Source organism: Gymnodraco acuticeps, unplaced genomic scaffold, assembly GCF_902827175.1.
Source record: "Gymnodraco acuticeps unplaced genomic scaffold, fGymAcu1.1, whole genome shotgun sequence".
Classification (NCBI taxonomy): domain Eukaryota; kingdom Metazoa; phylum Chordata; class Actinopteri; order Perciformes; family Bathydraconidae; genus Gymnodraco; species Gymnodraco acuticeps.
The window spans coordinates 276,915-303,124 of NW_022990110.1; the positions used below are offsets into that span (position 1 = coordinate 276,915).

The 26,210-nt window shown below is 42.6% G+C and overlaps 2 protein-coding genes across 15 annotated transcripts in view; both read left to right on the forward strand.

Moving 5' to 3' along the window:
* Positions 1 to 26,210, forward strand: part of LOC117546331 (histone H1B-like) — a 96,682-nt gene that overhangs the window by 67,326 nt on the left and 3,146 nt on the right. For all 11 annotated transcript variants that reach the window (XM_034216530.1, XM_034216520.1, XM_034216531.1 and 8 more), the window contains one exon: positions 25,200 to 25,256. In XM_034216530.1, the coding sequence (XP_034072421.1) occupies positions 25,200 to 25,256 (57 nt within the window). The remainder of the gene's footprint in view (positions 1 to 25,199; positions 25,257 to 26,210) is intronic.
* On the forward strand, positions 181 to 20,049 carry LOC117546333. 4 transcript variants are annotated; one of them, XM_034216536.1, is made up of 5 exons: positions 181 to 455; positions 9,816 to 10,113; positions 18,101 to 18,192; positions 18,907 to 19,080; positions 19,330 to 20,049. In XM_034216536.1, exons 2-5 carry the CDS (start codon positions 9,816 to 9,818, stop codon positions 19,591 to 19,593), a joined length of 828 nt encoding a protein of 275 aa, XP_034072427.1. In that variant the 5' UTR covers positions 181 to 455; the 3' UTR covers positions 19,594 to 20,049. The 4 variants fall into 4 exon arrangements, with proteins under 4 accessions (XP_034072427.1, XP_034072426.1, XP_034072428.1 ...); XM_034216535.1 differs by lacking the exon at positions 181 to 455 and adding an exon at positions 5,221 to 6,517; XM_034216537.1 differs by lacking the exon at positions 181 to 455 and adding an exon at positions 8,238 to 8,256.

Genomic DNA, 26,210 nt, shown 5'->3' on the forward strand with positions numbered 1-26,210 from the left:
CACACACACACACACACACACACACGTTGATGTTCTAATATGCTTTGGATTTGGTTTTTAAAAATATGTTAAAAGTATTGTGTATCTATTCTTTGTATACTTAATGCAGTTTTTGAAGTCTACCAGTCGTCTGATAAATAGTTTACAGTTTGAAAGGATGTTAAAAAAGGTGTGGGAAACGAACACAACAGGAAGTTAAGTCAGGCCAAACCATTCTTCACTGGAGGGGGGACTGACTGGATGTCCTGAGGGATTAACATGAACGTTTGGAGAAAATAACCCCCCCTCTCTCCTTTATATATTTGTTCTATTCCAGATTGACAGCAAATCAAGATTTCAGTTGGTAGGATCCAAACAGGTTCTGACTTCCTTCTCCTCTGACTTCCTCTCTATACATCTGATTAAAAAATCTACCAAGTGTGAAAACCCGGGCTGAGGTTGAAGGAAGAGACGCAGTAAGTTCACTCTCAGTTTGTTCAGAAAATCTATCTGTGAGTAACATGTCATTATGATTTTACTTAAGGGTTACTTTAAGGGTTACTTTAAGGGGTTTTAGTATTCCCTGCTACTTTAAACTGTACTTCACTTCAGAGGTAAATCTCCTCCTGTTCGGTGGAAACCATGAATCCTATCAGTATTGAAAAAATGGGAAAAGAAAAGAAAAAATATATCCTGAGAGATTAGGGTTAGTACATTACTACTAACGCTCTATAGATACAATGCAGATCGTGTACTTGAGTTAAAGTAGAAGTACTCAGATCGTGTACTGGAGTTAAAGTAGAAGTACTCAGATCTTGTACTGGAGTTAAAGTAGAAGTACTCAGATCTTGTACTTGAGTAAAAGTAGAAGTACTCAGATCGTGTACTTGAGTAAAAGTAGAAGTACTCAGATCTTGTACTGGAGTAAAAGTAGAAGTACTCAGATCTTGTACTTGAGTAAAATAGAAGTACTCAGATCTTGTACTTGAGTAAAAGTAGAAGTACTAAGACCTTGTACTGGAGTAAAAGTAGAAGTACTCAGATATTGTACTTGAGTAAAATAGAAGTACTCAGATCTTGTACTTGAGTAAAAGTAGAAGTACTGAGATCTTGTACTTGAGTAAAAGTAGAAGTACTCAGACCTTGTACTTGAGTAAAAGTAGAAGTACTCAGATCTTGTACTTGAGTAAAAGTAGAAGTACTCAGGTCTTGTACTTGAGTAAAAGTAGAAGTACTCAGATCTTGTACTTGAGTAAAGTAGAAGTACTCAGATATTGTACTTGAGTAAAAGTAGAAGTACTCAGATATTGTACTTGAGTAAAATAGAAGTACTCAGATCTTGTACTTGAGTAAAAGTAGAAGTACTCAGATCTTGTACTTGAGTGAAAGTAGAAGTACTCAGATCTTGTACTTGAGTAAAAGTAGAAGTACTCAGATCTTGTACTTGAGTAAAAGTAGAAGTACTCAGATCTTGTACTTGAGTAAAAGTAGAAGTACTCAGATCTTGTACTTGAGTAAAGTAGAAGTACTCAGATCTTGTACTGGAGTAAAAGTAGAAGTACTCAGATCTTGTACTTGAGTAAAATAGAAGTACTCAGATCTTGTACTTGAGTAAAAGTAGAAGTACTAAGACCTTGTACTGGAGTAAAAGTAGAAGTACTCAGATATTGTACTTGAGTAAAATAGAAGTACACAGATCTTGTACTTGAGTAAAAGTAGAAGTACTGAGATCTTGTACTTGAGTAAAAGTAGAAGTACTCAGACCTTGTACTTGAGTAAAAGTAGAAGTACTCAGATCTTGTACTTGAGTAAAAGTAGAAGTACTCAGGTCTTGTACTTGAGTAAAAGTAGAAGTACTCAGATCTTGTACTTGAGTAAAAGTAGAAGTACTCAGATCTTGTACTGGAGTAAAAGTAGAAGTACTCAGATATTGTACTTGAGTAAAATAGAAGTACTCAGATCTTGTACTTGAGTAAAAGTAGAAGTACTCAGATCTTGTACTTGAGTGAAAGTAGAAGTACTCAGATCTTGTACTTGAGTAAAAGTAGAAGTACTCAGATCTTGTACTTGAGTAAAAGTAGAAGTACTCAGATCTTGTACTTGAGTAAAAGTAGAAGTACTCAGATCTTGTACTTGAGTAAAATAGAAGTACTCAGATATTGAGAAGTACTCAGATCTTGTACTTGAGTAAAAGTAGAAGTACTCAGATCTTGTACTGGAGTAAAAGTAGAAGTACTCAGATATTGTACTTGAGTAAAATAGAAGTACTCAGATCTTGTACTTGAGTAAAAGTAGAAGTACTCAGATCTTGTACTTGAGTGAAAGTAGAAGTACTCAGATCTTGTACTTGAGTAAAAGTAGAAGTACTCAGATCTTGTACTGGAGTAAAAGTAGAAGTACTCAGATATTGTACTTGAGTAAAATAGAAGTACTCAGATCTTGTACTTGAGTAAAAGTAGAAGTACTCAGATCTTGTACTTGAGTAAAAGTAGAAGTACTCAGATCTTGTTCTTCAGTAAAAGTAGAAGTACTCAGGTCTTGTTCTTGAGTAAAAGTAGAAGTACTCAGTTCTTGTTCTGGAGTAAAAGTAGAAGTACCAGAGTGTAGGAATACTCTGTCACAGTAAAAGTCCTGCATTCAAAATGTTCCTCAAGTAAAAGTAGAAAAGTATTCTTATCAAAATATAGTGAAAGTAGCGACAGTAAAAGTATTCGTTGTGCAGATTGGTCCATTTCAGAATAATATATATGATATGTGTTATAATGATTGATCATGAAAGTGTTCTCAAAGCTGGTGAAGGTGCAGCTAGTTTGAAGTACTTTGTATACTGCAGGGTAGCTGGTGGATTTACTCCAGGTGGAACTAAAGTCTGATTCAACACTTGGTTAGATTTACCATCATTCATCCAGATCTGTGAAGTAACTAAAGGTATTAATACATGTAGTGGAGGAAAAGTACACCATGTACCTCTGAACTGTAGTGGAGTCGAAGTACCTCAAAGTTGTTCTTATGTAAAGTACTTGAGTAAATGTAGTTACTCTACACCTCCTCCTGTTTGTGCTCAGATGGCCCTGAAGGAATTGGAGACAGAGTGGAGGACGGCGCTGAGCTCCATCCTGGACGAGCTGACGGATGACGAGTTCCAGAAACTTCTGTTTAACCTGGAGAAGATCCCTCAGGAGGTGAAGGAGGGGCGGCTGCGGGGCGACATGCCCAGCCTCATCATCAAGACCTACAGCACCGAGGGATCCATCGCACTCATCGACCGCCAGATGAAGATCCTGCCCAGGCTGGACGCCGCCTTTCACTTATTTCGTAGCAGCTAAAATAAAGGACGACATAAGACAAAATGAATAAGTAAGAAAATAAGACTAATAATGTTGAAAAGGTGATGTTGCTAAAACAAGGCCAACCTGAAAAGTTGTTTAAACTGATGTTTCCTGGCGGCTTGTTCCACAGAAGACATCATATGGAAGCTAAATAGCCCCCAAAGCAAAATGCTCCTCACCTTAATCTGAAGACTTTACCTGATGTTGTATCACGTCCTGAACATTGACCGTTAACGTGTCTTCATGCAGGTTCAAAGTGTCGGCATCCGGAAAGTGACTCTTGAGGTTATAGGGATCAAGGAAGCCACGCTGAAGGAGACTCACCTGGAGGTGGATTTAGACACGAAGCTGCTCACGCTCATCGTGGCGTCTCGACTTCCAGCTGAAGACAGGCTTTGGTGATGATCTCCTTGACACTAGAACCGCCAGGGGTTCAAATGTACCCGCTATTAGAATGCATTGATTTTCAAGGTACAATGTTCTTTTATTTATCATACTAGAACACAGGGTTAACAGTGAGTTTCCACAGTGATGAAACGTATACCAATATAATCTGTGGACTCTCAGCTTTCATATGATATCTACTTTGTGCAGATTGCATGAAGTGTAAAAGATCGCTAACGTAAATTATGTGCAAAGTGTATCTATTTATCTCTCTATCTCTATATCTCTCTCTCTATCCATCCATCCATCGTTCCATGTATCTATCTACATATCTATCCATCTCGCTATCTATCTATAAGGAACTGCAGTAAACAACAGGCATTGCTATAGCAACAGGTCATGTTTATGTTTACGCGCGAGATCAATAGCGCGAAAATCACTGTATTTTCTATCAGGTAAATATTACCTGCTGGCGCTGATGGGTATAAATGGCAATTTTTTCAATCTGACTTGATATTGAAACATTTAACAACAGATTGTGCTACAAAAAACACTTTCAGGAAAAGTCACAGACTGGGAGACTTGAATATTTTGTTGAAAGAAGTTACACACAATCAAGAAACAGCTGTGGGTAGAATGTTGGCGGTTCTAGTGTTGAAAGAATACCGCTCTCAGTGGAGGCTGAAACACGAGGAAACAGAAGCATCAAACTGACAGACCCTGAGAACATCTGAAGTTCTGCAAATGAATTTTTTCCTCAAAATCTCAAAATTCAGACTTTATTTAGAAAATCTCGAAATGTTGACTTTTTAAAAAACTCAAAAAACTTAATTTAATAATTTACCTCCCTGTTTTTGATAGCTTGTTTTGGTAGTTATTAGTTTAATACACTTTAGATCAGTGGTCACCAACCGGTCGATCGCGTGGTTAGATCGCGCACCGTTAAAAAAAAGAAAGTAACAAAAGAAAGAAAGTAAAAAACAAAAGATAATGCTTTTTTTTAGTGTATAGATGTCATCTATCATCCACCACCCCGTTAGCACGTGCCACTTGATTGACGTATCTTTGAGGCATTCCCTGTCGTTCCCAAAAATAATAGACTGACTTAAAGTGATGCTGCATATTGTTGAACTCAATGCACTTATGGGAGATACCAACTACAACAAGATGAACATATTTGACCGTGATTTAATTGTAATACACGTTTCTAAATGATGCCGAAGTAACAACATACTGATACCGGTTAGTAAGAACCATGAATTAATGCTTTGACAAGTCTGCAGACAGACGGCAGAGAAACACCTTTTAAAATGCGTGTTTTCTGAATGGAGATCGGCTAAGCTAACGTTATATATGCTCTGACCGTCCACACTCACAACAACGGCCTACATACATAAATAAAGCAGCGACTGTATTCTCCATGACACAGGCAGTCTGTGGTTTGTACTTGTTTAACTTCTGTCTAGTTTCTGAACAGATATGAGGAGCTGTGAGCTCTGAGTGCTAACAGCTAACAGCTAACGGCTGATGTTTTGGTTTTCTGATTCAACGTCAGTGACGGCAGTCTGAGATGCTCACCGCTGATTGGCTACCCCGTCTTGCATTGACTTTACATGTAATCGCGCCGCCCCCAGAAGTCGCATCTCGTCCGGTGTGAACGCACGGATAAAGAAGGTTGTTAGAATTTTGAATTTGTAAGAATTGTGTTAAAAATAACTAGTTTTAATGTTAATGTTAAATGTTGCACTGCATGAAGCTTCAGTGGATAAGCCTCACGGTTTAAATGGCACTTTGTTATCTGCTCACTGCAAAGTGTTGTTTTTTTCTTTGTTGTTGTTGCTGTCAACAAAATAATTTACTCATTCGCTCAAACAAATGGAAAATAAGCTACATACATTTATATTTAGGATTGTAATGAAGGAATGAATGAAACTCAAAATGATAGGTATGATGTGAATATATATATGTATCTTTTTGACATGGTAGTTATGTTGTGTTCTTGGTTTAATCGAATTGGAAGTTGCACCAAATGATTTGATGTCATTCACAATTAGCCGACATAAAGGCCTCACATTGGAAGTTCTGTCCGGGCGTCTTTTTCACTCAATTCTGCAACAGGTCGATCTCGCCTTTCGCCGAGGTCGGGGATCTTGGGCTTAAAAAGGTTGGTGACCACTGCTGTAGATTAATAAAGCACCTGCTGTTGAGATTTGTGTGTTTATGAAATTCAGAAAAACAACGTTAACCAACAATAATGATCAGGTATTTTAAATGTATGTATTTGTCATTTAACTTTTTTTAATGTATTATAACGTCATTAACTAATTAAAACGTTCCCCTATTCAATGTTCCCAGTCATATATTTTGTTTACTTTAGTATTTATCTGGTCTGATTTATTATTCATAAACAAAAACACCAAGCCTGAAGCTGACTAAATAAAATGCCATTCAATTGAACAAAAATGATAATAAATACATATTTCCATCACCATTTTTACTCCCATTTATTTATTTAATAATTTCCCTTTATTTAACTCTTATTTAAATGTATTTATTTTATATAAGACACATTTTTATAATATGTTAATGAGATCCTGTTCACAATAAATGGGCCAAACCATTCTTCACTGGAGGGGGGGACTGACTGGATGTCATGAGGAGAATATAACCCCCCCCTTATATATTTGTTCTATTCCAAATTGACAGCAAATCAAGATTTCAGTTGGTACGATCCAAACAAATTCAGACTTCCCGCTCCTCTGACTTCCTCTTTAGAAATCTGATTAAAACATAAACCCCGGGCTGAGGTTGAAGGAAGAGACGCAGTAAGTTCACTCTCAGTTTGTTCAGAAAATCTATCTGTGAGATACATGTCATTATACATTTACTTAAGGCTTACTTTAAGGGTTACTTTAAGGGTTACTTAAAGGTTACTTTAAGGGTTACTTAAGGGTTACTTAAGGGTTACTTTAAGGGTTACTTAAGGCTTACTTTAAGGGTTACTATAAGGGTTACTATAAGGGTTACTTTAAGGGTTACTATAAGGCTTACTTTAAGGGTTACTTTAAGGGTTACTTAAGGGTTACTTTAAGGCTTACTTTAAGGGTTACTTAAGGCTTACTTTAAGGCTTACTCTAAGGGTTACTTTAAGGGTTACTCCAAGGGTTACTCTAAGCGTTACTCTAAGGGTTACTCTAAGGGTTACTCTAAGGGTTACTCTAAGGGTTACTATAGCCCGCAGCGAGGTCTGAACGAAGCAAAGAGAGCTGTGTAAACTATAGCTGTAAATATGCTATGATGTCCTTTTAGTTGTTCGGTTATGTGTTGTGTTTCATGTGGATACTTGCAGCAGGACTCCCTTGAAAAAGAGATCAATGATCTCAATGGGATTCACCTGCATAAATAAAGGTTTGAAATTAAATGAGCTGCAAACAAAGAGACGAATAATTCAAATTATTTGTTTGCAAGTTATAGCTTTACGTTTGAGATGAGTTTCTGTAGCTTGACTGAGTTTTCTCTTAAACTCTCTTAGTGTTGCTTGATCTTAACGGCACGACCCTGATCCCATATATCGGAGCTCCTTACAGAATATACTATATATTATATCTCACGTTGCTCTATTCTCAATGTAAAGCGTTTGGGATGCTGCAGGCACTGACCCTAATATCTGACTTTGTAAAGAAGATAAGACATACAGATACAATGTTCGAAAAATAAAAGAGTATTGAAAGTCAGACAATTTACAATATGCTAAATTCACTGGCTGTGACAGATGCTTGCTCAGCCTGGACCAGGAGGTGGGCTTGAGTTCAGGCTGGGCTACAGCAGGTCAATTCAGTTCATTTCTTGTAAATGGTTTGTTCATATTTGTACAGTGGCGGCGGGTGGATTGTTTAGGTCGGGCTGCGCCACGTGAACCCATTTCAGCAAACATCCCAGAATGACTTCATGCAAAATAACAAGAGTTTTCAGTGTTAACTTACAGTCTTTCATTTTAATGCCTTCATAAACAATTCAAGCATTTGAGACTATGTACAAAAACTGAACAACAAAACAATGGCATTAGCAATACTTGCATACATATATGTATGTATATATATATATACATATATATATGTATATATATATATATATACATATATATATGTATATATATATATTAGTGCTGTCAAAATTATCGCGTTAACGGCGGTAATTAATTTTTTGAATTAATTGCGTTAAAATATTTAACGCATTTAACGCATGTGCAGAATGGCCCGCCCCATACGTGCCACCAGTGGCAGCGCCAGGGTATGGCTGGGGTAGGCTACACCCATACCAAGAAATGGCTTAGCCCCACCATGAAAAATGATGTTAAAGGAAGCAAAATAAAGTCTGCCAACTCGCGCGGAGTAAATTGCACAGACAGCAGTTAGTAAGATTGATTTCAGTAGCCACGGTTTTGAAAACTTTTGTCACGTAGTGATCGTCTTCTCAATAGAACATCTTTGATAACGGCGTGGTGTTGTTGCAGGAAGTCCCGACGGAGAATACTTTTGCTGTAGTACAGGGGTGCACATAACTGGTACGCAGGTTATGTGAGTAATCTGAAATGCGTACCGTCACTTGTGTCACAAAGCGCATTTGCGTACCGACGTACTTGTGAAACTTTTCCAGAAGGCGGTTAGATCACCGGACGACAGAGTCGGTCTCCGTGTGCACAGACAGGGCTGCTGTTAACGTCGGTCTGTACAACGGAATTGTGCCAAAACTACGCCAACCGGCTGCGGAGGGAGACTGCATATCCCCACCGTGCAATAATCATGATCTGTCTCTATGTATACACTGTAATATTTATCATATATATTTGATCATAATTATATTTTATTCATTTATTTATTTATTAATCCTGGTCATCTACAGGTCGATCCGAAGCTGTGTGCGCTACTTGCTGGTCGTAACTGTCAGACCTTTTAATCTGTGTTTTAATATGTCTGTTTTCAAAGCACTCGGTGGAATTAGAAATCTTGTTGTATTCTGTACAATGAAAAGCTTTTGAATTTGAATATAATGTATATAAAATGTAGGAGAGGGGAGCGTGCTCTGAGATCAGCTGCTGGGCTGTCAGAAGAGGAGGAGAAAAAGAGATCTCCGTCCTCCGTGTGTTATTCTTATAGAAGTAAGAAGAGAAGTAACGGGGCAGAAACCCTCCTTTTTACGCAGCGGTCCAGACATAGACATCAAACCTGCGACACATATTCAGTTGGCAGTTACTTTGGCATTAGGGCAGGGATATCTAGATACTTTCCAAGGTTCGACATCATGAAGTGTGCTACTTTTAAAACAAGCAACGATGTTTTCAAATCTGTGATCAAAAAGCTCCTCAAAAACACTATCGAAGTAGTTCCTGCCGTTGCTACGTTAGTTCAAACAGTAACAACGGACTACTTTTCTTAGCGGATGCATGTCAATTAAAATAAATACATAAAACTATTTTTTAAATCAATAAAATCATTTTCTAAATCCATAAAAGCATTTCAATTAATATTGGGAGTAATGTCGTTACTTTGTTGAGAATGTGGCCATGTAATAAGCGGGATAATGTGCACATTGCACAATGTGCCTTCATGCCGATCTAGATCCCTCCGCAAAAAAAACCCAAAAAAAAACGGCTCGTTCTTGGGCGAGAGCCGGCTCCCGTCGTTCACTTAAAAGAGCCGGCTCTTCGCGACCGACACATCACTACCCCATACGTAGCGAGGTTTTAATAAGTGCAGTCTTCCTCACTGTCCTCTATTTCCTCTTCTTGCATGCTAGATGATGAAGATGATGCACATCCCTGTCTCTTTTTAAGCCTCCGATTTGCTTTCTCCAAAATGTGTTGCCAAAACTGTGAAGTCCTTGTATTTCTGAGGCCAAGTTGAAGGATCAAATACTAAGAAATGATCACATGACTTGAAGTCATATGAGTTCTTCTTTGACGTGCCTTTAAAAACGGTGGCGGTCTTCAGGCGCTCCTCCTCCTCCAGCACAGCGTAGGAAACTAAACCAACCAATCCCCTGAAAATACCGGGGTTGACTGAAGAGTCTCGTCATGCCCACAAAGCCAACTCCAAAGCCTCACAAAACTTCATTATTTTGCAGATGGACCTGAAGGCGTTGGAGACGAAGTGGAGGACGGCGCTGAGCTCCATCCTGGACGAGCTGACGGCCGACGAGTTCCGGAAACTTCTGTTTAACCTGGAGAAGATCCCTCAGGGGAAGAAGGAGGGGCGGCTGCGGGGCGACATGCCAAGCGTCATCATCCAGTACTACAGCACCAAGGGATCCATCGCACTCATCGACCGCCTGATGAAGGACCTTCCCAGGCTGGACAACAGAGTGCAGCAGCCGCTCAGAGGCATGAAGGACGAGCTGAAGAAACTCCGGCAGAAAAGCAAAGGTCAGCTCAGCGGGGGTCGTGTTGGGCGAGAGCCAGACCTCCTTCTCAAAACGTTTTACATAACTCTTTCACTCATTTCGTAGCAGTACAAAATGAAACAGAACCCGAGCAGACCCCTGGAAAACTCTGTTAAACAAACGTTGCATTTTGTATATTTCTAAATGTGTGGAACGTGGTGAAGGCCGGTGAACGTCCTCTTGTGAAGCTGACAATTGAGCGGCCCGACCAAGCAAGGAGGCAGAGGCAGAACGTCCAAAAATATAACCCGGTGTGGCATTTATTAAACTTGAGCACAGGACACAGCCTCAATCTTGCTGTTCCTGTGAACACAGTCACCAGCTGCCAGCCTCCAAACAGACAGGGCAACAGACCCTAAATACACACACTAATCAGCAATTCGACACAGGTGGGGGGGAGGAGACAACACAGGGCACCAGGTGCACACAATCAACAGCCACAGACATGGGGGAAGGGGAACACTTTTAACATGAAACCAGGAAACAGAGACAAACTAGTTACATCAATTACATATATTCCCATGCTTCCTGTGCAATGTTTTTAGTGCTATATTACCCGTAACGGAGGCCGAGATCTATGGGCCCAGAGATCACCTCCGTTACAGTACACATAACGTTTCCGTACACGTTTCCGTACACGTCCCCACATACGTTTCCGTACACGTCCCGTTTCGGTACACGTCCTGTTTCCGTACACGTTCCCGTACACGTCCCCACATACGTTTCCGTACACGTCCCGTTTCCGTACACGTTTCCGTACACGTTCCCACATACGTTTCCGTACACGTCCCGTTTCCGTACACGTCCCGTTTCCGTACACGTTCCCGTACAAGTCCCGTTCCCGTACACGTCCCCACATACGTTTCCGTACACGTTCCCGTACACGTCCCCACATACGTTCCCGTACACGTCCCCACATACGTTTTCGTATATGTCCCGTTTCCGTACACGTCCCCACATACGTCACGTTCCCACATACGTCACGTTCCCGCATACGTTTCCGTACACGTCCCGTTTCCGTACACGTCCCGTTTCCGTACACGTTTCCGTACACGTTCCCACATACGTTTCCGTACACGTCCCGTTTCCGTACACGTCCCGTTTCCGTACACGTTCCCGTACAAGTCCCGTTCCCGTACACGTCCCCACATACGTTTCCGTACACGTTCCCGTACACGTCCCCACATACGTTCCCGTACACGTCCCCACATACGTTTTCGTATATGTCCCGTTTCCGTACACGTCCCCACATACGTCACGTTCCCACATACGTCACGTTCCCGCATACGTTTCCGTACACGTCCCGTTTCCATACTGTTGTAGCAGACGTCATTCTTTGGCGGGGCTCTAAGGCCCCCCCCCTCTGCCTCCGCGCGTCCTTTTGTGAATGGGTCAGATTAACAGAGGAAGAATTCACAGCAACCATTGGTAAGGTTATAACAAATATGCTGATTTAATGGCAAAAGATACAATAACACAACATCACGAAGTAATCCGGATTACCCCGGCCGTGGTCCTAATGCCGGGAGAACATCATCAGTCTTGACGGCAGGAGGAAAAGAGACCGGACACAAGGACTCAACAGGAGATATTGTAAAAACAACGGGAGGAGCTGTGTGGATGGTACTCCCATACAGGTCATCTATTGGCCCATATACAAACGATGGGCTTTCGTAGCGTATCAGCGCGCGCCAGCCGAGATGATCCGGAAACAGTCCCTTAGTTTGAAGCAAAACAACCACATCTGGTGTTCGCTGTCTCATTTTGTTGCTTTCACACACACACATTCTTCAGACCTCCCTCCCCCATCTAGTCTCCTGTCCTGCACAACTGCACCCCCCCCCCCCTTTATGCAGAGTAATACAACATGTTTAAGCTAACTACTCCACAATGTTGTAGCAATTTTACCCACACATGAAAGAATACAGCAGAGAAGCACAATTTAATACATACATTTTATTCAGACCTTAATTGTGTGACCCAATTCTCAAGGCCCTTTTTATAGGTCTGCCTGACATGCATCATTAACTACAAGAATGTAACTGCCTTCTCTCTGGGGAAAATGTCTCTTGGAGTTCCCCTGTTATTTTGCAAAGACCATTGATGATTACCTCAGAAACTCATGGCCTATAACTGCAACAAGAGGCGCATTCACACTGAGGTACTTTTCCCACAAAGGTTCATGTGAACTTAGTTCATGTGAACTCTTTTATCGCGTTCACACCAAAAAGAGCCGGTACTAAAATTAGTTCATGTGAACCTTTTTACCCCCTCGAAAGTCCCTGCTAGAGAGCAGGGACTTTCGTACGGCTCTCTTGTGAGAAAAGAGCTATATTTCTGATTGGCTGGGCGGATTGCAAACCATGCCCCGTAAAACTCCCAAAAAGTTTTGTGAAGCCGCCATTTTATTATCCTTGCATTAGCATTATTAGCATTAGCCCAGCGCAGAAATGCAGAGAGACTAACTTATGGCAACACAAAATAAAACATGGGAGCGGTGGAGATGAGGAGGTGTCGGCATTCTGGCGATTTACTCGGAAGGCTTCAGTAGAAGCTGCTGGGACTCCCAGCAGCCTTCCCCAACTCCGGGGACTTCCGGCCGGGGACTTTGGGCGGCAGTATACGCCTTGAAGTGGTTTGCGGCCTGCCAGTAAGCCCAAATCAGAAGAAGAACAAGTGACGTCAGCGGCTTCATTTGCCTAATCCACCCCCAGGGACTTTTTCCAGTGTGAACGCGATCTGTACTTAGTTCATGAGAACTAGAGAGTTCACATGAACTAAGTTCACGTGAACCTTTGTGGGAAAAGTACCGCAGTGTGAATGCGCCTAAGGCTTTCTGAAAAACACTTAACGGGTAATTTTTTCACTCAAAACAGAACTCACAAGTTATACTGCACCTTACTTACTTACAAATAGCCAAAACACCACCCTTTTGATTATATGTCAAAGTGGAAGAAAAAGACTATTGCGCTAATCTACTTTTAAGAAAAAAGGAACATTGTTGAATATCTAAAAAACCTCTATATTTAAGAGGAAAAATGTACTTTGTTCCTTCAACTATTAACACACAGGAATGTATAAAACCACACATATATTAGTGATAACATGATGCAACACACCTCTTATAGATCAGGTGACATTAAGATGAATATACCAAAAATACGCTGTATTAACTTTTCACTTCAAATCTTCAAGTTACTTCAATATTCGCACAATACACGTCCCGTTTCCATACACGTCCCGTTTCCATACACGTCCCCAGATACGTTTCCGTACACGTTCTCACGTACGTTTCCGTACACGTCCCCACGTACACGTTCCCACGTACGTTCCGTACACGTTCCAACGTACACGTTCCCACGTACGTTTCCGTACACGTTCCCACGTACGTTTCCGTACACGTTCCCACGTACGTTTCCGTACACGTTCCCACGTACACGTTCCCACGTACACATTCCCACGTACGTTTCCGTACACGTTCCCACGTACGTTTCCGTACACGTTCCCACGTACGTTTCCGTACACGTCCCGTTTCCGTACACGTCCCGTTTCCGTACACGTCCCCACGTACGTTTCCGTACACGTCCCGTTTCCGTACACGTCCCCACGTACGTTTCCGTACACGTCCCGTTTCCGTACACGTCCCCACGTACGTTTCCGTACACGTCCCCACGTACGTTTCCGTACACGTTCCCACTTACGTTTCCGTACACGTTCCCACTTACGTTTCCGTACACGTTCCCACTTACGTTTCCGTACACGTTCCCACTTACGTTTCCGTACACGTTCCCACTTACGTTTCCGTACACGTTCCCACGTACGTTTCCGTACACGTTCCCACGTACGTTTCCGTACACGTTCCCACGTACGTTTCCGTACACGTTCCCACGTACGTTTCCGTACACGTCCCGTTTCCGTACACGTCCCCACGTACACGTCCCGTTTCCGTACACGTCCCCACGTACACGTCCCGTTTCCGTACACGTCCCCACGTACGTTTCCGTACACGTTCCCACGTACGTTTCCGTACACGTTCCCACGTACGTTTCCGTACACGTCCCGTTTCCGTACACGTCCCGTTTCCGTACACGTCCCGTTTCCGTACACGTCCCCACCAGGGTTTCCGTTAGGATTTTTTCTCGCCGGTCAAATGTCCGGGCAGAATTTATTTTACCGGACAAATTTGAAACTTACCGGTCATATTTCAATAATAATAGTAAGAGTTGTGTAGCAGAGTTTCCGTTAGCAGGTAATGACCGGACTATGAGCAGATATGCTTCAGTTTAAAACTCAGTTCACGGGGCTCATTTTTATATTGCTTCAGTCTATAATCGTAACAGATCGAAAAATTCAGATCCATTTTTCAATAAATGATTCCACAAACAACAAACAACATAATTATTACATTCAAACAAACTACTTGTAGTAGATGAAGTACATTATTCAAAAGTGTACATTAACTTTGAATAATCACACGGGAGAAACGGATCCTCTCTTTTCCTCTCTCCCTCTCTCTCTCTCTCCTGACAGCCCGTCAGTTTCTCATGCAGCTCCTGCAGCTCGCTAAACAGTGGGCGGGGCTTCAGGTGATTATGCAGAGCTGCGTGTCTCGGTCTGACTATGCAGCTGATCTGATCTCTCTCTCGTGTCCGGTTACACTTCACTCGCGTTTATGTCCATATCGATCAGTTCCAGCTCTCCTGATCGTTCTTTATAGAGAGCACCGATCAAACTATTAAGAGTGAATATCGGCCAATAATGACCGGTGGCCGATCTATCGGAGCCTTCCTAATTATTACCAGACATTTTGACCGGCAGGTTTTGAATTTACCGGTTTTTAATTAATGTTACCAGCTAAAAACCGGTAATTACCGGCTAACGGAAACCCTGGTCCCCACGTACGTTTCCGTACACGTCCCCACGTACGTTTCCGTACACGTTCCCACTTACGTTTCCGTACACGTTCCCACGTACGTTTCCGTACACGTTCCGACGTACACGTTCCCACGTACGTTTCCGTACACGTTCCCACGTACACGTTCCCACGTACGTTTCCGTACGTTTCCGTACACGTTCCCACGTACACGTTCCCACGTACGTTTCCGTACACGTTCCCACGTACGTTTCCGTACACGTTCCCACGTACACGTTCCCACGTACGTTTCCGTACACGTTCCCACGTACGTTTCCGTACACGTCCCGTTTCCGTACACGTCCCCACGTACGTTTCCGTACACGTCCCCACGTACACGTTCCCACGTACGTTTCCGTACGCGTTCCCACGTACGCGTTCCCACGTACGCGTTCCCACGTACGCGTTCCCACGTACGCGTTCCCACGTACGTTTCCGTACACGTTCCCACGTACATTTCCGTACACGTTCCCACGTACGTTTCCGTACACGTTCCCACGTACGTTTCCGTACACGTCCCGTTTCCATACACGTCCCGTTTCCATACACGTCCCCACATACGTTTCCGTACACGTTCCCACGTACGTTTCCGTACACGTTCCCACGTACGTTTCCGTACACGTTCCCACTTACGTTTCCGTACACGTTCCCACTTACGTTTCCGAACACGTTCCCACGTACACACGTACGTTTCCGTACACGTTCCCACGTACACGTCCCGTTTTCGTACACGTCCCGTTTCCGTACACGTTCCCACATACGTTTCCGTACACGTCCCCACATACGTTTCCGTACACGTCCCCACATACGTTTCCGTACACGTCCCCACATACGTTTCCGTACACGTCCCCACAAACGTTTCCGTACACGTCCCGTTTCCGTACACGTCCCGTTTCCGTACACGTCCCGTTTCCGTACACATCCCGTTTCCGCACACATTCCCACATACGTTTTCGTACACGTCCCGTTGCCGTACACGTTCCCACATACGTTTCCGTACACGTCCCCACATACGTTTCCGTACACGTCCCCACATACGTTTCCGTACACGTCCCCACAAACGTTTCCGTACACGTCCCGTTTCCGCACACGTTCCCACATACGTTCCCGTACACGTCCCGTTTCCGCACACGTTCCCACATACGTTTTCGTACACGTCCCGTTTCCGCACACGTCCCACATACGTTTTCGTACACGTCCCCACATACGTTTCCATACACGTCCCCACAAACGTTTCCGTACACGTCCCGTTTCCGCACACGTTCCCACATACGTTCCCGTACACGTCCCGTTTCCGCACACGTTCCCACATACGTTTTCGTACACGTCCCGTTTCCGCACACGTTCCCACATACGTTTTCATACACGTCCCCACATACGTTTCCGTACACATCCCGTTGCCGTACACGTTCCCACATACGTTTCCGTACACGTTCCCACATACGTTTCCGTACACGTCCCCACATACGTTTCCGTACACGTTCCCACATACGTTTCCGTACACGTCCCCACATACGTTTCCGTACACGTCCCCACATACGTTTCCGTACACGTCCCGTTTCCGCACACGTTCCCACATACGTTCCCGTACACGTCCCGTTTCCGCACACGTTCCCACATACGTTTTCGTACACGTCCCGTTTCCGCACACGTTCCCACATACGTTTTCGTACACGTCCCCACATACGTTTCCATACACGTCCCCACATACGTTTCCGTACACGTCCCGTTTCCGCACACGTTCCCACATACGTTTCCGCACACGTTCCCACATACGTTTCCGCACACGTTCCCACATACGTTTTCGTACACGTCCCCACATACATTTCCACACACGTTCCCACATACGTTTTCGTACACGTCCCCACATACGTTTCCGTACACGTCCCGTTTCCGTACACGTCCTCACATACGTTTCCGCACACGTTCCCACATACGTTTCCGTACACGTCCCGTTTCCGTACACGTTCCCACATACGTTTCCATACACGTTCCCACATACGTTTCCGTACACGTCCCGTTTCCGTACACGTTCCCACATACGTTTCCGTACACGTTCCCACATACGTTTCCGTACACGTCCCCACATACGTTTCCGTACACGTCACTGTTACGGCTGCTGCCTTCCTGGTCGCCTTGATTGTGTTGTGTGATATGCAAATGAGCTGTGCGGTTGCCCTGCCGTCATTGGCTGCCATCTCCTGGTCCATCCTCCTGAGAATTGTGATTGGAGCACGCCGGGCCCAACGCAGTCTAATCGCAGCACACAGCCGGTGCGCACCTGCTGGAGACAACTACAAAGCCTACAAAGGGAAATCATCATTCTGGAGGCTCTGTGATGTGGGACAGACGCCTGTAGCCTCTTGTTGTGATTACTCGTTTGTTTGATGATTGAGTGACTTCTCTGTGTTCAGTTATACTGCTTAGCAGCATGTTGAAGTAGTGTTCTGTGTTTAGCGTAGTATGTGTGTGTAAAGAAGATCCAGGTTAGCTTAGCGGGTAGCGCCTGTTGATCAGCAGCAGCTGTGTTGTGTTACAGCTTTTTCAGTTTCCTGTACCACGTTTCAGTGAGGTTTTTGTTTCTCTTTTGGGTACTAATTATTACTGTGTATACTCTATCTCTTTTTGTTGATTGTTAAACAATCAGTATTTGGCACTTTGTTTATGCCAGGCTGCACGCCTTTATTATTTTGTCACCACTATTTAACTATAATAAATCCCTATAACTATTACCAATTCCAACTGGTGTGTGTTGCACTTCCTCATCCCTAGTGGGGACGTAACAGTCCCCACATACGTTGCCGTACACGTCCCCACATACGTTTCCGTACACGTTCCCACGTACGTTTCCATACACGTCCCCACATACGTTTCCGTACACGTTCCCCCATACGTTTCCGTACACGTTCCCCCATACGTTTCCGTACACGTCCCCACATACGTCACGTCCCCACATACGTTTCCGTACACGTCCCCACATATTATTATTATTATTTTATCATTTTCAGCTAAATGGACCAGGAAGATTTCTAACGTTTTTTATCCTGTGTTTGTTCAGAGGTTCCCGGTGGTAGCGGTGAAACCCAGAGCCTGGATGACTCCATCGAGAAACTCATCGAGAACCTCAGCCTGAGCCCTCAGGCTCCACAGGTAGAAAATGTGCCTGACTGGTTTGTCTTTCTGTCGGCACGACAACAGAAAAACACCCAGCCTGATTATCAAGAATCCTGGCTGAAGAGTCAAACAAGGAAGCCATTCAAAGTTGATTTAACAATCAATGGGCAGATCCACTATGTTTGCCAAAGTGCTGCATTCAAGATGTACAACAGGAGACCCCAATGGTGGTTTACTCATGGACTCAAGCACTCTACTTAGTAGGGCTGGGAATCACCAGACTCCCCACGATACGATACTATCGCGATACTTAAGCCACGATACGATAGTATTGCGATTCTACGATATACTAAGTATTGCGATACTGCAGATCACATGCGTCATGTCCATGTCCGTCTTCCCTTCCTGGTTAAAACATGTATTTGCAATATGAATAGTTTATGTAAATAACCCAATGTTTGTTCTTTGAACCTCAAAGGAGTTGTTTTTGTTACTTTCATTGCAATTGTATTCATGTCTTAACTTAACTTCCTGTTTTATATAGAGCTAATATATTTGTATAAAGGCAGGAAATGGAATTAAATCGAGAAACATTTTCATTGCGGAGGACCCTCTGTTTTGTGTGTCCCCCACTTCTCAAACCAAAGTTACACCCTTGGGTAAATGCTTATTTCTTATTTATCACTTACAGCTTTGAGACATGTTTTGTATTTACGTTCATTGAGAGGCTTTTCTTTTCTTTGCGTGCAGGAGGAATCCATCTTTGATCTAAAATCCAGTGGAATTCTTGAGACGGAAGCAATTGTTGGGAAAGTTGTTAAAAAATCCGAGCTGCTTTATCCTGAGAGTCCACTTACCTCCATTAAAGACATCAAATCATCTCCTCTCAAGACATACGTGAGCGTCGAAGGAACCGTCACCCAGGTGAGTTCAAACTGCAGACCTACTTCACACACTGGAGCCTGGTTAGGTTGGTAATGCATTCAACAAATGTGTCTTTAACATGTTTTAAATGCCTTTTCAAGATCTTAGAAACCTATTTATTCAGGGATAACTAAAGATAAACTAATGGACCAGTCATTGATATGATATTTATTTATATATATTTATATTTGTTTTGAAATGTTGTGAAATAGAAATCATTTGTGCGCTTTCTCTGCTGCTTTTTTTCAGGTTGATCCCATCAAAAAAGTGAAGGTGCAACACGAGGAGAAGAAGACGAAAAGGTTCAATCTGAAACAGGAAGCTGATGAAATCAGCGTCACCATGTGGGACGAGGCCATCCAGCAGACCAAAGACGTTTCAGTCGGAGACGTCATTCTTCTTAACAACATGAAGCGCAAGGTGTACTTAAGGGAAGTGTATCTCAACTCAACTCAGTTCACCAAAATCACCAAGGTGCCTGCAGGGAGTTCTGCAAATGAATTTTTTCCTTGAAATTTAAAACTTCGAAATGTGGACTTTTTGCAAAATATATAAAAATTCTGACTTTTTGGTAAAAGGCTCGAAATGCTGACTTTTTCAAAAAATCAGAAAATGTTGAACTTTTTCAAAAAATCTAAAAAATCTTCATTATTTTTAAAAATGTTGACATTTTTCTCAAAATTCTGACTTTTTCTCAAAATTCTGACTTTTTAAAAAACTCAATCTTACTTTAATTCTTTATCTCCCTGTTTTTTATAGCTTGTTTTTGAAGTTATTAGTTTAATAAACTGTACATGAATAAAGAACCTGGTGTTATTGTTGTGTTTATGAATCGGTCAACGTTCAGCGATCCAGAATCAGAAAAACAACGTAAACTAACAATAATTATCATGTATTTAAAATGTGTTTTTACATGTATTTTTTTTAAATGTATTATACCGCAATAACTAATTAAAACGTTCCCCTATTCAATGTTCCCGCAGTAATTTATTTTGTACAAAAACACCAAGCCTGAAGCTGATAATACAAAATAAAATGCCATTCAATTTAACAAAAATAAGAAATAAATATTTTCATCATAATCTTTAATCATTTCCCTTATTGATTTATTTAACTCTTATTTAACATGTATTTATTTTTATATAAGACACACTTTTATAATATGTTAATGAGATCCTGTTCTCAATAAATGAAACTTAAGGAAGGTTTATTTTGGGCCAAACCATTCTTCACTGGACTGGTTGTCACGAGGGTTAACAATGACAGTTGGAGAATAACCCCCGGGGGGGGGGCTTCTCCGTTATATATTTGTACTATTACAAATCAACAGGGCAGCAAATCAAGATTTCATTTGGTACGATCCAAACCGGTTCAGACTTCCTCTTTCTAACTCTGATACATTATACACACACACATTAGATGTGTTTCGCGCACTTACGTGTCCATCCCCCCATGTTAGTCAAATCAAGATTTCAGTTGGTACACTCCAAACAGGTTCTGACTTCCTTCTCCTCTGACTTCCTCTCTATAAATCTGATAAAAAAATCTACCAAGTGTGAAAACCCAGGCTGAGGTTGAAGGAAGAGACGCAGTAAGTTCACTCTCAGTTTGTTCAGAAAATCTATCTGTGAGTAACATGTCATTATGATTTTACTTAAGGGTTACTTTAAGGGTTACTTTAAGGTGTTTTAGTATTCCCTGCTACTTCAGACTGTACTTCACTTCAGAGGTAAATCTCCTCCTGTTCGGTGGAAACCATGAATCCTATCAGTATTGAAAAATGGGGAAAGAAAAAGTCAAATATATCCTGAGATACGATACGATATTACTTTATTTGTCAGATCAAGTCTGAAATTTGACTTGCGTCACAGCAGCTCCATGTCCAACATCAACAGACAAGTATGCATACACAATACATGAAACACAAACAACAAACATTTAACATAACAGCACAATCAGTGAGAGAAAAGCTGCTCAGAGAGCCTTCAGCTGATCTGATCTGGGGTCAGCTCTGTGTTGACTGTGAGGACTGACTGATGCTCAAAGGATGCTTCAGTCTGACCTTATTGAATGGTGGGACCCTGTATCTCCGATCAGATGGTAGCAGTTCATACTCACTGTTCAGAACATGGTTTGGGTCAGAGATGATGTGGTTGGACAGCCTCACTAGGTAGTTATGATGAGTCATAGAGTCTCTCACAGGTGGACCAACGATCTTTGAGCAGATTTTCAACAGGTGGAGCAGTTTTGATTTTAAAGCTGCTGACAAAGGTTAGGGTTAGTACACTACTACTAACGCTCTATAAATACTAGGGGTGCACCGAATGGGAAATTCTTGGCCGAAACCGATACCGAAAATAGGAAATAGTTGGCCGAAAACCGAATGCCGAAAGGCCAAAAATGATTAATAGAAATATATATATATAATGTATACATTTTTTACCAATGTTGTTCTGATTATGGAAATGTTTTCCTGCCGGCCGCCGTAAAATAGACATGATTATGGCAAAACTTAACTTAAATAATAATCACTATTATGGGTCCATAAAACATTTATTCAGCACTTTTGAATGCATACAGTACATTTATATATGTCATGTATTATTGCTAAAAAACATGATATCGCAGTCTTAGTGTCGCCAACTCGTTTCTAATATGCAAAGACAACAAATGCGTCTATGATGTATTTTCGATCAGACGAGATCTCTCTCCCGTCTGTGTGCGAGGGGGCGGGGCAGTTTACACACACGCAGCTGCTACATGCAGCGGAGCACACTGCGGAGATGGCGGAGAGAACGCGCTCCGGGGTGTGGTTCAACTTTACCCGTCTCGATGTGGAGAATACTTGTTACCATAAGTGCAATAAGAGTTTAGCATGTAAGCACGAGCAATTTGTCTAAACATTTAGCAAAAGTGCACCGCATGCAGACGGAGGAATGTACCGGGTTCGACCGTCTTTCTAGCAGCTCTGTAGCCCCATCACGAGTAACGTTTCCACGTCAGGTGTTCTGTATGCTAGCAGCAACACACGGAGTTAACTACATGATACAAACATGGGTTAATGATTAGAGGAAACTGAGTTATTTAGTTTGTTAAAATTTCAGCTATTCTGTTTACAGTCTGTCATCAGATTATTTAATACGATTTGTTAAAGGCTCAGGGCAATCTCGATGACAAAGGTCAATGTCCCCCCCCCCCTGTGAGCCAGCCGCGAGCATGGTCGCCGCGTCTTTATTACGTCATCACAACAACACGTTAGGTTACCAACGTAAGCCTGTTCTGACATTCGGTGATATTTTTTCGGTGCTAAAACCCTTTCGGCCGAAAGGGCCTTTTTAACCATTTTCGGCCGATAATCTTCGGTGGCCGAATATTCGGTGCATCCCTAATAAATACAATGCAGATCTTGTTACTGAGTAACAGTTGAAGTCAGTGGAGGCGTAAGGGTATGGCTAGGGTAGGCTACAGCCATACCAAGAAATGGCTTAGCCCCACCTTGAAAAATGATGTTAAAGTAAGCAAAATAAAGTCCGCCAACTCGCACAGAGTAAACTGCACAGACAGCAGTTAGTCACATTGATTTCAGCCTCTCGTCTGGAAATACCGAAGACCAGAAACGGCTTTGAAAACGTTTGTCACGTAGTGATCATCTTCCCAATAGAACATCTTTGATAATGTCTTCTGGCCAATCAGAATCAAGATAACGGCGTGGTGTTGTTGCAGGAAGTCCCAACGGAGAATACTTTAGCTGTAGTACATCTCTATATACATCGATACAACATTACGTGTTGATAGAAATCAACACGTAATGAAATAAGACCCCACGGTTTGATGATTGATAAGTGTGTGGGCTGTCTTTCATTTTGACACACAGAACAATGGGGGCTATCCACCCTTATCCACAATGTAAAGTCATTCACAGCCTCTTCCCTCTTCTCTCTGAGGAGCAGCAGGTTCAGCTTTCAGAACAAAGTAACACAAAACTAAAATAGCATTATTTTTTTTAAATATGTCGTGTAGTAATAGATGTATTTTTTTTTCTTCTCAAGAGAGTACCAGAATGTGTATTTTATGTTAGTATTTCAAAAAATCTCCTGGGGGAGAATCCCCCCAGACCCCCCTACAGAGGTTGGGTTTTCAGCAGGTCAACTCTTTCACCTGTGGGGAAGTTGCAGGATTGGCTCCAGGTCGCCCTTTTATTTACTACAAGACAAATGTGCCTTTTTATTTCATACAGTTGAATTTGGATTGAGACGGGGAAATAATCTAAACCTCACGCGTGGCGTTTCACTGTCAAGGGGAGCGTGTATGTAATTACATTGCAAAAACTGACTTGAGCCCCAGCACCACTGTATGGGTTAGCCCTACCATAGATTACCCAACACAAATACTCTGGAGCCGCCACTGGTAGAAGTACTCAGATCTTGTACTTGAGTAAAAGTAGAAGTACCAGAGTGTAGGAATACTCTGTTACAGTAAAAGTCCTGCATTCAAAATGTTCCTCAAGTGAAAGTAAAAAGTATTCTCATCAAAATATAGTCAAAGTAGTCGTTGTGCAGATTGGTCCATTTCAGAATAATATACACTGAACAAAAATATAAACGCAACACTTTTGTTTTTGCTCCCATTCTTCATGAGATGAACTCAAAGATCTAAAACATTTTCTATAAACACAAAATAACCATTTCTCTCAAATATTGTTCACAAATCTGAAAGAATCTGTGATAGTGAGCACTTCTCCTTTGCCGAGATAATCCATCCCACCTCACAGGTGTGGCATATCAAGATGCTGATTAGACAGCAGGATTATTGCACAGGTGAGCCTTAGGCTGGCCACAATAAAAGGCCACTCTGAAACGTGCAGTTTTGCTTTATTGGGGGGGTCTGGGGGGGTCCGAAAACCAGTCAGTATCTGGTGTGAGGGGTAGGATTAGGGTTAGGGTAATGTTGTGAATCGAGTGGCCTGTGTTCGTTGTCCATAACATACGCCTGCCCATACCATAACCCCACCACCACCATGGGCCACTCGATTCACAACATTACCCTACCCCTACCCCTAACCCTAAAAAAATGAATGAATGAACATTAGCGTCTGCTTAGTACCCAAACATAAACATTAAATATGTCTCATCATTTAAACATGAAAAGTAAAATGACGGGTAATAATGGATTATATCGGAAATGTTAGGATCCTGTCCGTCAAAATGACTTACAACGAAAAAGTCCAACACCACCACTGCTGTTGGTGTCAGCGTTTAGCAGAGGGAAGACAGCTCTAACAGACTGTTACCGCCCACCTCCTCCTGTTTGTGCTCAGATGGACCTGAAGGCGTTGGAGACGAAGTGGAGGACGGCGCTGAGCTCCATCCTGGACGAGCTGACGGAGGAACATTTTCGGAAACTTCTGTGTCTTTTGGAGAAGATCCCTCAGGGGTTGAAGCAGGGGAGGGTGCGGGGCGACATGCCCAGCGTCATCATCCAGTACTACGGCACCGAGGGATCCATCGCAGTCATCGACAACCTGGTGAAGTTACTGCCCAGGCTGGACGCCGCCGTGCAGCAGCCGCTCGAAGAAATTAAGGAGCTGAAGAAACTCCGCGAGAAAAAAAAAGGTCAGCTCAGCGGGGTCGTGTTGGACGAGAGCCAGACCTCCTTCTCCAAACGTTTTAAATAACTCTTTAACTTATTTCGTAGCAGTTCCGTAAAAGTTTTCCGTGCATGTTTCAGTACACAGTCCCGTACACGTTTTCCTCTCATTGATGATTTATTAGTGAGAAATTGTTTGTAAAATGTCACATTTATTTTGAGCCTTGATGAAACGGTGGTTTGTAAATGTTTCCGCACACATTAGTAACAGGGCTGAAACAGAGGGGGATGAGGCGACAACGAGTCATCTGTTTGGTATGTTGAGCTAAACACTTCAGAGACATGTTTTGTATAGATATGGCCCTGTAATATATTGTTCACATATAGCATAATAGGTGAGCTTTAACTCTTCAAACCATAATTAAGGGCTTATTTTAGACCAATCGGATCAATGCTGTTGAACATCTCTGAGGATCTCCTAAAGAGGGATCATGTTCAGGTGATATGAATATTTAGAGCCTCTACTTTCACAGGGACCAAAGCTGCAGCTGACTCAGGAGCAGCGCCTAAGAAGAAGAAACCTGCAGCTGGTACACACACACACACACACACACACACACACACACACACACACACACACACACACACACACACACACACACACACAGTATACATATTATTTATCATATATAATTATATTTATCATTTTCAGTTCGTTAAACTTTTTTAAATGTATTTGTTTAGCGGCGACAAGCAATGAAACTGACTCAGGAGCCCAGGCTGCTAAGAAGAGAAACCGCAGCTGGTACACACACACACACACCACACAACCACACCCACACACACACACGTACACACAACACGCACACACACAACACACACCACACACACAACACGTACACACACCTTACACACACAACACGTACACACACCTTACACACACACCACGTACACACACACACACACAACACGTACACACACCTTACACACACACCACGTACACACACCTTACACACACAACACGTACACACACACACACAACACGTACACACACACAACAATTTACACACACAACACGTACACACACACACACACAACACGTACACACACCTTACACACACCACACGTACACACACCTTACACACACCACCACACACACGTACACACACACATACACCCACACACATACCATCACACACCACACACACGTACACACACAGTCCACACACACGTACAACACCACGCTACACACAACACAACACACACCACACGCACCAACCACACACATACACACACATACACACACGTACACACACACACACCTTACACACACGTACACACACAACACACACATACACACACACACGTACACACACACACACACACACACACAGTACACACACACATACACACACACACACACGTACACACACACGTACACACACACACACACGTACACACACACACACACACACACACACACACACACCACACACACACAAGAAATGGGGGCAGGAACGTGTGTTTTTTTAAATCTCATGTTT

Bases quoted from the DNA above. Each gene is read 5' to 3' on its own strand.
- LOC117546333 (XM_034216533.1), top strand. The intron at 10,114-18,100 runs GTCAGCTCAGCG...GTGTTTGTTCAG, and splicing joins ACTCCGGCAGAAAAGCAAAG to AGGTTCCCGGTGGTAGCGGT. The intron at 18,193-18,906 runs GTAGAAAATGTG...CTTTGCGTGCAG, and splicing joins TGAGCCCTCAGGCTCCACAG to GAGGAATCCATCTTTGATCT.